Below are 15,449 nucleotides of genomic sequence, written 5' to 3'. Positions count from 1 at the left end.
TACAAGAATAATTTGACTGATACAATCTGAGTAAAGATTGGGATCAGAAGATTTAAAATATTAATCCAGCCTTTAAAGAAAATTTGTTAGAAATTATTTGGATCATTCCATTCCTGTTATGCCAAACGATACAAGGCTTAGAATTGTCGTGTCTGAGAGAAGCTCTATTGAAGAAAAGATTATCAAGTTTTGGGGTTTACTTAAAGATATTACTAGCATTAAGGGTAAATGGAAGTGTTTTTGCTTACATAAAGGTGACTAAATTGAGGCCAACTGATGATGTTACCAGCAGCAAATTCTAAATGAGAAGCATTCAAGGAAGTAATCATGGAAGCTACTAGGCTTTTCATACTGATTAAGAAATACTGTTAAAGGTTTAGGCCTAAATGGAATGCAGAGGAACTAATGAGACCCGTGGCAGAGAAGAAAAATGCATGAGATGCATATAAATTATCAGGTGACACAGAAGCCTATGATAGATATAAGTTAGTTTGTAATCAAGTCACAAAGAAAGTTAGGCAAGTGAAGGCAGATTACAAGAAATCTTTGGCAAAGGATGCTAAGAAAAACAGCAAAGACTTCTTCAGTTAGCAGAGGAACTAATGAGACCCGTGGCAGAGAAGAAAAATGCATGAGATGCATATAAATTATCAGGTGACACAGAAGCCTATGATAGATATAAGTTAGTTTGTAATCAAGTCACAAAGAAAGTTAGGCAAGTGAAGGCAGATTACAAGAAATCTTTGGCAAAGGATGCTAAGAAAAACAGCAAAGACTTCTTCAGTTATATAAACTGTAGATGGAAGGGGAGGAACCAGATTGGTCCACTTGATATTGTCGGTTCAACTGTTGATTCTACTCAGACAGCTGATTATCTGAATGAGTATTTTGGATCTATATTCACATGTGAGGAGTTATTAAGGAAGAAAGTTTCTCAAACTGTAACAGAATGCTTAATGATTTTGTAATAACTGAGAGCAAAATGGAGGAGAAATTGTTGAAGTTAAGCATAATAAAGGCACCTGGGGTGGATAGGATCTATCCAGTTATATTAAAGGAGGCAGCAAAGGAAATAAACAAATCCTTAGCTATAATTATGGGAGCATCTTGGGCTCAGGGCAAGTCCCCATGGACTGGAGATGTGCAAATGTAATCCCAATTCACAAAGGGGGATCTCAAGGGGACATGAATACTTACAGACCAGTTAGTTTAACTTCTGTACTGGGAAAAATAATGGAGTCACTGGTTAAAGAAGCACTGCAGGATTATCTAGACAAGACTGCAGTTAATAATTCAGACACAGCATGGGTTTCTTAAGGGAAAATCTTGTCTTGACAAATTTGATTGGATACTACAAGGTTGGTTACAAAGGAACTGGATTCAAAAAATAATTTTGATATCATGTACTTGGATTTCAGGAAAGCTTTTGACACTGTTGCACATGGAAGACTACTATACAATTGGAGCAGTATGGTATTAAGAGTAAGTTGCTACAATGAATAAAAGGGTGGTGGAGTGGGAGAAGACAGAGAGTGGTAATCAATGGACGCTGTTCTTTGTGGAGTTGCCCAGGGTTCGGTGTTGGGCCCACTGTTGTTTTATATATTTATGAATGATACTGATTAAGATATATCAGGCTTAATGTTGAAGTTTGCAGATGATACAACAGTTGGCAGGGTTGTTAATGACAGTAATGGCAGTGTGCTACTGCAGCAGGATCTAGAAAAATTGGGCAGATGTGCTGAGAAGTGACAACTGAAGTTTAACATTGACAAATGCAAAGTACTGCATATGGGTACCAGTAACCCCAGGGTAATGTACCAACTGTGCAGTACTAAACTCATAATAATGGAGAATGAAAAAGACCTGTGATTAATTGTGCAGTCAGATATAAAGTTTTCTGAACAGTGCAGACAGATAGGCAGCCAGATCAGCTCATGGAGTATTGTCAATGATATACAGGAATTTTACTAATAGGGAAAAGGAGGCGATTATCCCTTTGTATAAAGCAATGGTCTGGCCATGCTTTTGAGTATTGCATACAAATCTGGAGGTCTCATTTTAGGAAGGATGTAGAGTTATTTGAGCAAGTACAGAGAAGGGCAAAAAAAAAAAGGGTGGTCTTACCAAGAAAGGCTCAAGTTCTGCAAATTAGATCACTTTGCAGGTGCCTAACCTGCAAGGCGATCTAATTGAGGTGTATAAAGTCTTGATTGGGTTGAGCAGGCTCCATTGTAATGGGATTCTTCCTCTTACTTGGATTATGAACTTCAGGAGGCATAAATTCAAATTGAGGAAAGACAGTTATAGAATAGCTCTGCGGAAATTTGTCTTTAGCCAGCGGGTAGTTGATTGCTGGAACAAACTTTCATATTGTGGAAGTTGATAGCTTAAATATATTTAGGGAGGAACTGGACAAACCCTTTAGAGGGAATGGATGTGCTAAAATGTTTTTTTTTTTTTTGGCTGGTGCTGTATAAGCTTGGTTTCTTGCATCAGATGTCTCTACTACAAGTAGTTGTGATCTGAAATGCCTAGAGGACCCCAAACATTGTACATATACTTTGAAGGACTGTTGGTGAGAAAAAAAAAATCAAGGGTGTTGTGTGGGAGGTTAGGAATGTCTGGTATTCTTTAACTGCTTGACTGCCTGGGTCTGTGTAAACAGAAAACTGAAGCTAGTTGGAGTTGTGATCATTAAAATCACCAAGGAAAATTGCCTCAACGTTAGGAAAGTTAGATGTGGAAAGTAGAATTTAAAGAGGTCTAAGTTTTTAGTGGAGTTGGAGGAACAATAGAGCCACCAGATTAATTTGACAGAATGTATAGCGAAATTAAGCCAGAGAAGATCACAAAGATATTCCAAATAAGGAAGTATCTGACAAAGAAAATTAGTGTTGAAATATGCATTAGTGCAGCCATTGAAGCAAAAGGAATGATAAAACAAATAGTTTTGGCAACTGATAATTGAGACCCCCCCACAGAAAAGTGGGGCCTTAGAGATTGTAGATGAAAATGCAGAGAAGTTCATTCTGTTAGTTTGACCCTCCGTGATGAATTCAGTAGATAAAGAAAACTAAAGTGGGGTTGAGGAATGAATTAATGCAATTTTTGGATACTGCATACATGCAATAAGAGTATGCCCAGCTCCTTGACATTTTTTTACTGAGATATATTTATTTAGAAAAAGTTTCATAGAAATACACTGTAGTGGTTTCAAACTCTTTCTCAGTGATAACTAGAATCCTTTTATAGCGCTGCAAGAAACTTTTTCATTGATAGTGTAATGGTTGTGCCTTCACCAAAGTCTTCCCCATATGCACTACTCAGGCTCCCTCCAGTCATTAGCAGACAGAATAAAGACAGCAGGATTAACTATGTGATCCTGGTGCTTCCTAGAGAGTTGCAAAAGGTTTGGTTTAGTGAATTTTCTGGCAGACAGCCTGGGAATGCCATTTTAGAACTACTCTCAAATTCAGCAGTAATGGATCTTGTCATTATACCCGATCAAAATCTCAAAATACATTGCTCATACTGCATGAGAGGATGCTAGATTAAACATGGGTTTTTCACCACTTCATGCCTTCTATACAGGCTGGCCTCGATTAATGCAATTAATTTGTTCAGCGAGTGCATCGTGCAAAACGGAAACGCATTGATTGAATATAATAATTGATAGGAAAAATTATAATTGGTCCTTGACCTTCTGGAATGTCCATAAAGAATTTTAAAAATACTTTTTTAACTGTATACAATATAAAATAATTATGAAAATAATTATAGAATTAAATGTTTATTGCATAAAACAGCAGTTTCCAAACTGTTCCGCCGCGGAATATTTAAAATTTTCGAGGGAAACACAGCAATACTTAACATCTGTCAGACACCGCAAAAACTATTAGCTCGAGGTAAAGTGTCTTTAGGGTCTAACGGCACCAGGGGTTTACCCCAACTCCACATTGTCATGTGTTACAGAACACTGATTTAAAAGTGTATGGATATTTTTGGGTGTAGTGTCGTGGTAGCTTGAGATAGTTCACAGTTTCAGCATTTCTTATTGAGTTGTTTGGACTTAACTACTAAATGGAACTGTTAGGTATTTCTTTTGGTCTGGGTGCACGGTGAAATAATTACTGAGACACTAAGGGTGCCGTGAACTGAGAAAGTTTGGGAACCTCTGACCTAAAATAGCATTAGCATTAGTAGAGGCATATGATGCAAGAAAGCAAGCTTATGCAGCATCAGCCAAAAAAAAAAAAAAAAAACTTCCCCTTCACCCCTCCGTTCGTTCGAAATACCTGTCCAGCTCAGCCTTAAATTTATTTAGGTTATCAACTTCCACAACAAGGGATGGAAGTCTGTTCCACCAACCAACTACCTGCTGGCTAAAGGCAAATTTCTGCACTTCTATCCTACATCCGTCTTTCTCAATTTGAATTAATGCCCTCTCAAGTGATTATTCTGAGCAAGAGGAAGAATCCCATCAGAATTGAGCATGCTCAAACCATTGAAGGCTTTATACACCTATATCAGATCACCTCGCTGGTGCCTAGTCTCCAGACACTAATTTGCAAAACTTAAGCCTTTTTTCGTAAGATTAGTTCCATTCACTAATCTTCTCTGTACTCGTTCCAGCAGCTCTACATCCTTCTTGAAATGAGGCCGCCAGACCTGTATACAGTACTCAAGGTGTGGCCTGACCATTGCCTTATACAAGGGAATAATCACCTCCTTATCCGTGCTAGAAAAATTCCTGTATATCATTGACAATACACCATGAGCTGCTCTTGCAGCCCGTCTGCACTGCTCAGAGAACTTCATATCTGCCTGCACAATTACCCCCAGGTCCTTTTCATTCTCTACCACTGTCAGTGTAGTACCACAGAGTTGATACATTGCTCTGGGGTTGCTGTTTCCCAAATGTAGTACTTTACATTTGTCAATGTTAAACTTCATTTGCCACCTCTCAGTCCATCTGCTCAACCTTTCCAGATCCTGTTGCAGCAGCATAGTGTCAGTAGTGTCCTTGACAACCCTGCCAACCTTTGTATTGTCTGCAAACTTGGACATTAAGCTTCATATACCATCATCAATATCATTTATAAATAAAGAAAACAATAATGGACCCAACACTGAACACTGAGGGACTCCACTAATAACATTAGTCCATGATGAGCAGTGTCCATTGATTACCACTCTCTGTCTTCGCCCCCTCAACCACCCATTTATCCATAGCACCAATTTGCCTCCAATGCCACACTGCTCCAATTTGTGCAGCAGTCTTCCATGTGCAACAGTATCAAAAGCCTTTTTAAGATCCAGGTATATAATATCAAAGTTATTCCCTGTATCCAGTTCTTTTGTGACTGCATCATAGTATCCAATCAAATTGGTCAGGCAAGACTTCCCCTTGAGAAAACCATGCTGTGTCCGAGCTATAACTGAAGTCTTGTCTAGATGATCCTGCAGTGCTTCTTTAACCAGTGCCTCCATTAATTTTCCTGGAAGAGAAGTTAAACTCACAGGTCTATAATTATTTGTCGGCCTTTGATCCTCCTTTGTGAATTGGGGTCACATTTGCACATCTCCAGTCTGTGGGTACCTCCCCTGAGTCCAAGGAAGCTCTCATAATTATGGCTAAGGGTTTGCTTACTTTCTTTGCTGCCTCCTTCAATATAACTGGATAGATCCCATCCACCCCAGGTGCCTTTCTTGTTTATCTTCAACAATTTCTCCTACACTTTACTCTCAGTTATTACAAGATTATCTAGCTTACTGCCAGAATTTAATACACCTCTGGCATCCCCCTCTCTGAATAATTCCTCATGTGTGAATGTAGATGCAAAATATTCATTTAGTTTGTTAGCTACCTGAGCAGGATCATCAACAATTCAACCATCAATATCAAGTAGACCAATCTGATTCATCCCCTTCCTTCTAGAGTTTACATAAGTAAAGAACGCTTTGCTGTTTGTTTTTCTTTGCATTCTTTCACGTAATCTGCCTTTGCCTCCCTGACCTCGTTTGTGACTTGGTTATAGACCATCTTATATCTATCATATGCTTCTGTATCACCTGTGAATTTATATGTATTCCATGCATTTTTCTTCTCTGCCACATGTTTAATTAGTTCATCTGCCATCCATTTACCTAAATCTTGAACAATATTTCTTAGTTGGTATGAAGCTTCCTAGTAGCTTCCAAGATTATTTCTTTGAATGCTTCTCATTTTGAATTTGCTGTTAGTAACATCAGCAGTTGGTCCCACTGTATAGAATTTAAGTACTGTCTCAGACCACCGTAGTCGCCTTTATGAAAGCAAAAACCCTTCCCTTTACCCCTGATGGTAGTTACCTCTTTGAGTAAATCCCACTTCAGCACACTGTGATCACTGCCTCCTAGTGGTTCCTTTATCTGCAGATTCTTAATGCATGAAGAATAACTACTGATAATCAGATCAAGAGTATTACTCCCTCTAGTTGCCTCCCGAGAATATGCTGCTATAGTAAACAATCATCCAATAAATCCACAAAAGGCTTGCTAGAGTGTGATTACCAACCCACAAATTCCAGTCAATCTCTGGGAAATTAATATCCGCCATTTTAAGACACTGATTTACTGGCCCACTATTTCTCTGCCGACCGGTCTAGCCAGGTGGGTAAAGTGCCTGCCTGGCAACCGAAAGGTCGCGGGTTCGATTCCCGCCTCGGGCTTGGATCAAAGTACTGCAAAAACTTTGGGTGGTGCATTATGGCCACAGAAGCCTATGCGCAAACAACTACCAAAAAAAAAAAACTTTCTCTGCACAATTGTTCTTTATACTCATTAGATTCATTAGGCCTATAACACACACCTACTCTCATTTTTCCTTTTCCAGTGCTTATGTTGATTGGATGCACTTCCTTAGATTTTGTGTGTTTCTTAAGTAACAGCATAACCCCTCCTCCCTTCCTGTACACATTGTACTTCCCAAATTCCAATTCTGCACTGCCTATGTCTGTGTGACACCGTCTCTGATGTCTTCACTAGCACTTCAAGCTCATCAAATTTATTAACTATATTATTTGCATTGGTGTACATGCAAATATACATGCACCTGTTTCTACTCTTAGTTACCCTAACACAGCCTTGTTCCACCATGACTTCCAGCAGTCCTGGAAATCCTCTTTGCCTTGCTTTCCAGGCTGCTGCCCAATTACATTTCAATAAAAGCAGTGCATGAATCACTTTCACCTCTGCCAGAGGCTACTGTTAATCTATTAGTCTGTGTACCCCCCAAGCTAGCAGTTTTCCGACCCACCTAATTCTGCCGAAATAGCATCAACAAATATTCTTGCACCCTTTCTATTTAAGTGTATCCCATCCCTGTAGAAGCAGTCGCTCCTGTTAACAAGCACAGACCAGGCTGCGAAAAATTCTACCCCCTTGAGCCTTCCACAATCTCTCCAGGGCCAGACTGATCGACAATGCTCTCATCTTATACTTCCTCCTATCGTGTCTGGGCAGAATTGCAGACACTTTCAAATTCAACCCTAACTCGTGGTTTTTTTTTTTTTTTTTTCAACATTGACCTGTACTTGTTAAGTAATTCTGCCGGTCTCCTACTCTTAATATCATTAGTACAGACCTGTACAATATGACCCTTTGTGCCCTTAAAACATGATATCTGCTCTACAACTTCATCAACCTTTGTCCCTGGTAGACAAACCCTGGTCCTGTTCCACCATCCTTTTTGCACAATATGTTCCTTGTTTCCCTGACAATAGAGTCACCAACAACAACTAGTTCCTTTCTGTCTTGGTGGTTGCTGCTGTGTTGTGTGATGTTCAGGTGCAAGCTCTGGCATTGATATGGGCAGCTGAGAGTTTGATGGGCCTCTCAATTTAAATCCTTTGAGGGCATCCACCCTGTCCTTCAAGCTCTTATATAGGCCCATACCAACGCTTAGTTGGTGTCTGATTTCCTCATACACAAAGACATTCCTTTTGGCAATATCATGTCCCACAAACATCAAACAAGCAGTGCATTTCAAAAGACTGTGATTAAGAGGACAGCTGCTCTTCTCAGTTCTCCCCTGAGCCACAGCACTCCCATTAGTTTGAGCCTTTTGCTTTGCTGCTCTGGTCTGAGTCATGATTTCTATTCAATTTCAAATTAAATTCTAATACAAAATATAACCCTAAACTTATATCCCAATGCAGTTATAACACTATATATATGTATTTCAGTATCAAATACAGTGAAACTTCCCTTTAACGGACAGCCATGGGGAACGAAAATGTGTCCGATAGAGAGAAGTGTCCGCTAACAAGAAGTCTGAGGGAGAGAAAAAAAAAACAGAAAGAAAGAAAAATCGTTAAAACGTTTAATGTAAAATTAAATTAAATTATATACAGATTTTGCACAATATTTTTGTAAATAATATACATACAATTGTTCTATGCATATTATGACTTTATCTTAAGAAAAATACATACAGTAATCACTTATTTTCTTTTGCACCTTCTTCCAGCTGATAATTTTGTTTTCAACATTTGTTTGGAGTGAAGAAACCATCGAAAGTCCTTCTGTATCTTCTTCAGCGGCGAAAAACATTTTTAAACGATTGATTTGTATGAGCGCTTCTTCTATTTTCATCGGTGGTTCGTCTTTAATATGTTTTTCGACAGAATGACCTCCTTCCATTTCTTCATCCTCATGAGGAACTTCTTGAAAAATATCGATGATAATGTCATTGATATCTAGAGCACCATATTCTGTAGTGAGGTTTGAGTCTATATCTTTGTAGCCAGGGTCACTTGTAGCGGAAGTATCATACATTATCAATAGATGTTGAAGTTCTTGTTCTTCTTGGTGCTCCACATTGCTGTTCACAACTTCAATTTTTGCATTTGAGAAGCCAGACTTTACAAAACAGTTCACGACAGTTTGTTTTCTAATTGCGTTTAGTAGTAGTAGTGGCATGTAATGCAAGAAAGCAAATGTATGAGCTTATGCAGCATCAGCCAAAAGAAAAAAAAAAAAAAAAAATCACACCATTCCCTCCAAATGCCTGTCCAGTTCCTCCTTAAATTTATTCAACCTATCAACTTCCACAACGACAGATGGAAGTTTGTTCCAGCAATAAACCACCCGCTGGCTAAAGGAAAATTTCCGCACATCTATTCTACATCTGTCTTTTCTCAATTTGAATTTATGCCCCCTTAGATTCGTAATCTGAACAAGTGGAAGGATCCCATCAGAATTCAGCGTGCTCAACCCATTCAAGGCCTTATATACCTCAATCAGATCACCGCGCAGGTGCCTAGTCTCCAGCCACTGCAATTTGCAGAACTTAAGCCTCTCTTGGTAAGAGGATCCCTTCATTCCCCTCACCAATCTTGTTGCCCTTCTCTGTACACGCTCAAGTAAATCTACATCCTTCCTAAAATGAGGCCTCCAGACCTGTACGCAGTACTCAAGGCGTGACCTGACCATTGCCTTATACAGAGGGATAATCACCTCCTTTTCCCTGGTAGCAAAATTCCTATATATCATTGACAAAACCTCATGACCTGCCCTGGCAGCCTGTCTGCATTGCTCAGAAAACTTCATCTCTGCCTGCACAATTACTCCCAGGTCTTTTTCATTTTCTACCACCTTAAGTGTAGTACCACACAGTTGGTACGTTTCTCTGGGGTTACTTCTACCCATATGTAGTACTTTGCATTTGTCAAGGTTAAACTTCAGTTGCCACTTCTTAGCCCATCTGCCCAAATTATCTAGATCCTGTTGCAGTAGCACACTGCCATTACTGTCATTAACAACCCTGCCAACCTTTGTATCATCTGCAAACTTCGACATTAAGCCTGATATACCTTCATCAATATCATTGATAAATATACAAAACAACAGTGGACCTAACACCGAACATTGTGGGACTCCACTAATAACATTAGTCCAAGAAGAGCAGCACCCATTGATTACCACCCTCTGTCTTCTCCCACTTAACCATCCTTTTATCCATTGTAGCAACTTACCCTTAATACCATTGTGCTCCAATTTGTACAATAGTCTTCCATGCACAACAGTGTCAAAAGCTTTCCTGAAATCCAAATATATGATATCAAAATTATTTTTCGCATCCAGTTCCTTTGTAACCACATCATAATATCCTATCAAATTTGTCAGACAAGACTTTCCCTTAACAAACCCATGCTGTGTCTGAATTATTGCTGCAGTCTTGTCTAGATGATCCTAGAATGCATCTTTAACCAGTGACTCCATTATTTTACTCTGAATAGAAGTTAAACTAACTGGTCTGTAATTACTTGTCACCCTTCGATCCCCCTTTGTGAATTGGGGATACATGTGCACAACTCCAGTCTGTGGGGACCTCCCCTGAGTCCAAGGATGCTCTCATAATTATGGCTAAGGGTTTGCTTAGTTGCTTTGCTGTCTCCTTTAATATAACTGGATAGATCCCATCCACCCCAGGTGCTTTTCTTACGTTTAACTTCAACAATTTCTCTTCCACTTTGCTCTCGGTTATTACAAAATCATTAAGTATCTTGCTACAATTTGATAACCTTCTGCCATTTTCAAACCTTTATAATTCCTCACGTGTGAATGTAGATGCAAAATACTCATTCAGTTTGTTTGCTATCTGAGCAGGATCATCAACAGTCGAACCATCGATGTCAAGTGGACCGATCAGATTCATCCCCTTCCTTTAACACCTCCTCCCTTCCTATCCTGTCTATCCTTTCTGTACCCATTGTACTCCCCAAATTCCAGTTCGGCATTCCTTATATCTGTGTGACACCACGTCTGATATCCCAACAATATCCGCCTTTGATGTCTTGACCAACACTTCAAATTCATCAGATTTATTTACTATACTTCTAGCATTGGTATACATGCACCTATTCTTATTCTTAATTACTCTAACACATCCCATATACCCACCTGTTTCACAATGACTGCCATCCGTCCCTGAAACCCCCAACACCCCTCGCTCCAGGTCGCTACTTATTCTAATAGAAGTTGTGTAAGAATCACCTTCAGCTCTGCCTACGGCTACTGTTAAACTATTAGTCCTTGTATCCCCCCCCCAAGCTATCAGTTTTCCGACCCACCTAACACTGCCTCGATAGCATCAGCAAATATTCATGCACCCTTTCTATTTAAGTGTATCCCATCCCTGTAGAAGCAGTCTCTCCTGTTAACAAGTACAGTCCAGGCTGAAAAAAATTCTATCCCTTGAGCCTTGCACAATCTTTCCACGGCCGAATTGATCGACAAGGCTCTCATCATATACTCCCTCCTATCATGTCTGGGCAGAATTGCAGACACTTTCAAATTCAACCCTATTTCATGGCTTTTTTTCAACAGTGACCTGTACTTGTTTAGTAATTCTGCCGGTCTCCTACTCTTAATATCATTAGTGCCAACGTGTACAACTATATCACCTTTTGTGCCCTTAAAAGATGATATCTGCTCTACAACGTCATCAACCTTTGCCCCTGGCAGACATACCCTGGTCCTGTTCCACCTATCCTTTTTACAAAGGATGTTCCCCGTTTCCCTGACAATAGAGTCACCAACAACTACTAGTTCCTTTGGGACCAGCACAATCTGCCTTGGGGGTTGCCGCTGTGTTGCGTGATGACCAAGTGCAAGCTCTGGCGTTGATGTGCGCAGCTGAGAGCCTGATGGGCCCCTCAATTTAGATCTTTCGAGGGCATCCACCCTGTCCTTCAAACTCTCATATAGGCCCATAACAACGCTGAGTTGTCGCCTGATTTCCTTACACTCCTTACATCGCGCTCACACACAAAGACATCCCCCATGGCAATATCATGTTCCGTTCTAGATAGTTCGGCAAACATTTCACAAGTTGCACATTTTTTTAGGCTGTGATGCGTCGGAGAATCGCCCCCCTCAGTTCTCCCACGAGTCACAGCACTCCTGCCACTTTGTGCCCGTTGCTTTGCTGCTCTAGTTTGGGGCATGATATTTTAAATTAATAAGATCAATAAATTAAATTAAATTAAATGTCAATACTACGCTATCTAATAGAAACAGTGAAGCGTATTACTGTTTCTATAATTATACCTTAGAGCTACCTAGCTACCTCAATTAAAAATTTGAATTCCCTATCACTATAAACAAAAAACAATGCCTGCAAGATTCGAACAGACTAACGGTTATATAAAGTATTACGTATATCTTTTTTTTTTTTTTTTTTTTTTTTTTTATGAAACCCCCAACACGAAAGGTATCAAAACCTATAGTACTTAGTACCGTGCATGGGTTGAAGGAGAAGTATGGGGGAGGGGGGTACCGGAAACTTTGCTCTAGAGACTAAACATAGGTTTCACCACTTGAAGCCTCCAATAAGCAAAGTGGTGGTATTTCACCGGTTGATGAAAGTCATCTACCACCTACGTATATCTACAAAAACTGTTTATATAAAAAATAAAAATAACCAGCGTAATTAGAACTATAAGACTACGTATTAAGTACAATATAAAATAACAATTATGTAAATAAAAAGCAAACACTTATCGTTTTTTTTCAGAGCCTGTAACTCGCAGCTGTATTTTCTAAAGAGAGTCAGCGCCGTCTCTTTAGAAAAAGAGAGGGCGCTGACTGAAGAGGAAATCCATTGAATCGCATCTAGGATGCTGATTTTCTTTGCAAGGTCACTCGCACATGTTACATCGTTCATGTTTGCAATAAGATGTCTTAAAACACATTTTCTGTAGTGAAGTTTAAAATTTTTTATTATCCCTTGATCCAAGGGCTGACACTCTGCAGATGTGTTTGGTGGCAGAAAAATGATTTGAATGTTGGACAATTCACTGTGCGGGTGAGATGCAGCATTATCCATGAAAAGAATAATTTTTCTGTTTTGGTAAAAGTGACTTATCCATTCGCTCATGATATCTCGTTTCATCCATGCTTTTTTATTAGACTTCCAGTCAACATCCAAAAGATTCAACTTTATGCCCTTGAAACAACGAGGATTGTGTGGGTTTCCTATAACAAGAGGTTGTTCAAAGTCTCCCAGCATATTTGTACACAATAGTACAGTCAAGCGTTCCTTAGAAAATTTTTTCCGCCCTGGCACTTTTCGTTTTTTAGACTCATTGTGTTTTCAGGAAGAACTTTAAAAAAACAACCCTGTTTCGTCACAGTTGTAAATATCCTTAGCTTCAAAATCATGACATAAATCTTCCAATTTGACGGTCCACTCTGTTACAACCCCAGTATCAACAGATCCACCTTCACCACTTACGGTTTTCCAAGAAATTTTATGCCGAGTTTTGAACTTGTCTAGCCATCCCACAGAAGCTTTGAACTCATTTACTCCCATAGATTTTGCAACCTCCAAAGCCTTTTCCCTAATAATAGGCCCATTAATGGGAATTTTTTTTAGCACGTGCGCGACAAATTTGAAGTCCAACAGTTTTCGGGAATGATTTTTGAACCTGATCATTTATGTGTTGCCAAAATTGTTTGAGCAGTTCATTTTTTTTCTTTAGGATGTCGCTTACCTGCGTCTTCCCGATTTTGAATTTCACAGCGAGATTCCGAACACTATTTTTTTGCCGATAATATGCATTAATGAGTTCGACTTTATCTTTTAAAGTTAAATGTTTACGAGAAGACATTGTGCACTTCACACAACACTGAACAAAACTTAAAAGACGAAAGCCATATTCCCCCCCTCCCTGCACACACCAAATTCATCAGAAGTTTTACACGTGCCTTAAAATTCTTGAAAAAGGGTTTAGAACTGCGACGTAAACCTTGATAAAATTCAGAGAATCGGAAATAGAAAATAAACACACGATTGAGGCAATACGTGGAAGAAACGTTCCTAGAAAAAGGGCCGTGAGCTCGCCTGCTGTCCGTTATGGGGAGATCAAATTAAGTGCTAATATAAACGAAACAGTGCAGATTGCCTGTCTGCGTCCGTTACAGAGAATGTCCGCTAGACAGAAGCTGCAAACACGTTAAAACCAATGGAGGTGAGTTGGGGAATTTGAAAATGTCCGTTAGGAAAAGTTTCACTGTTTTATCTCCGAGTTAATTATATGACTTTCTTATCTCCTGTCATGTTATATGGATATAGTTGCAATAGTAAAGTATACTAGTGTTGTGTGAGAACTATTTTGGGATTATTTTTAGGTAGAAATTTAATTTTTAAAAAAATCAGCTAGGGAACCATATTAAAAATAAGTCCAGTGGGCTACGTGAAGCTAGATTGTGTTGGTGGCATATCACTTGTAGAGTGAAGGGATTTATGAAATGAACTACTTTAGGTATTAACCAATAAAACTCCAAATCAGCTTTAAAGTTTGTGGATTTTTAAATATATTAAGCAGCAAGTTATATCTTTTGGCATAAACTTTGGACAGCAGTGTATTGGACCTGCTAGCCCAATCTTATGGCTTGTCACCATGGGACTTTGTAGCTCAGCCCTGCTGTACCTGCAAGGAACACATACTTCTTCAGCATCACGTCTATCATAACCATTATACAAGCCCAACTTGGCAGTCATAGATGACACTAATCATTTATGAAAAATTGAAATAAATTATTAGTGTTCAGTGTTTCTGTTTATTAGCCACCAGTCAGAAGTACAAAACAGTAAGTAATGTTACAACTAACAGTATTAGCGTTTAAAACATACTGCCTGGATAATACAGGTTTGTTCTTTGAACATAATATCATTATTGATTACTTTTCAACATTCCACTCTTTGGTTTGCTTGTATCTATGGGTCCTGATACAGGAGTAGATTTTTATTAAATTGTTGATGCTCTGCAATTGCTTTTTTTTGTCTATCATAGTTAGTCTCTCTAACTTAACAAACAGCTCACAGGTCTCTTTATGCCTGTTATTCTTACTACATATCACTCACCCTGTTATAATCATTGTTATTCCTACTTTTTAAGTAGCAATATTTATGAAATTCCTTAATAGTTTTTTATATATCTTTCAGTGGTATATTCAAGCAACATGTGCAACACAAGGACATGGACTCTATGAAGGTCTTGATTGGTTGTCAAATGAACTGTCAAAGGCAAAGTAAAGTTTACAGAATTAAATGTCTTTATTGGCTTTTACAGCGTGTTGTCCTTATTCATCTTATTGGGGGCCTAGCTGGGGCCTTCCACTGTGATGGTTCTTCATCATAAATTCACTTATTTAATAGGACTTTTAATTTGTGGGAATGCACAGACTCTATATATATATATATATGTGTGTATATATATATATATATACACACACACATATATTTGTATATTAAAAAAAAATGTTCCTGGACATCACTGTGAATTTTTGTTTGGGCTGAATAAAATTTGAAAAACCCAGCATGTTAGTTTTTCAGTTGGCAAGAACAAGTATTATGGATGTGTAATGTTGAAAAGGGACCAAAATAGTGAAAGCATTTC

The 15,449-nt window shown here is 38.8% G+C and overlaps 1 protein-coding gene across 1 annotated transcript in view; it reads left to right on the top strand.

The window, feature by feature from the left end:
* Positions 1-15,119, top strand: part of Arf4 (ADP-ribosylation factor 2) — a 155,245-nt gene extending 140,126 nt beyond the window's left edge. Inside the window, exon 6 of the mRNA XM_090381565.1 lies at positions 14,996-15,119. Within this exon, the coding sequence (XP_090237691.1) occupies positions 14,996-15,085 (90 nt within the window). The 3' untranslated portion in view covers positions 15,086-15,119. The remainder of the gene's footprint in view (positions 1-14,995) is intronic.
* The last annotated feature ends 330 nt before the right edge of the window (positions 15,120-15,449 follow it).

The sequence above is a fragment of the Mastigoproctus giganteus genome, chromosome 9 (genome assembly GCF_048544385.1).
Source record: "Mastigoproctus giganteus isolate SK-2022 chromosome 9, ASM4854438v1, whole genome shotgun sequence".
Lineage (NCBI taxonomy): Eukaryota > Metazoa > Arthropoda > Arachnida > Uropygi > Thelyphonidae > Mastigoproctus > Mastigoproctus giganteus.
The sequence above is the reverse complement of the archived record's forward strand: the minus strand, read 5'-3'. Positions and strand labels throughout refer to the sequence as shown.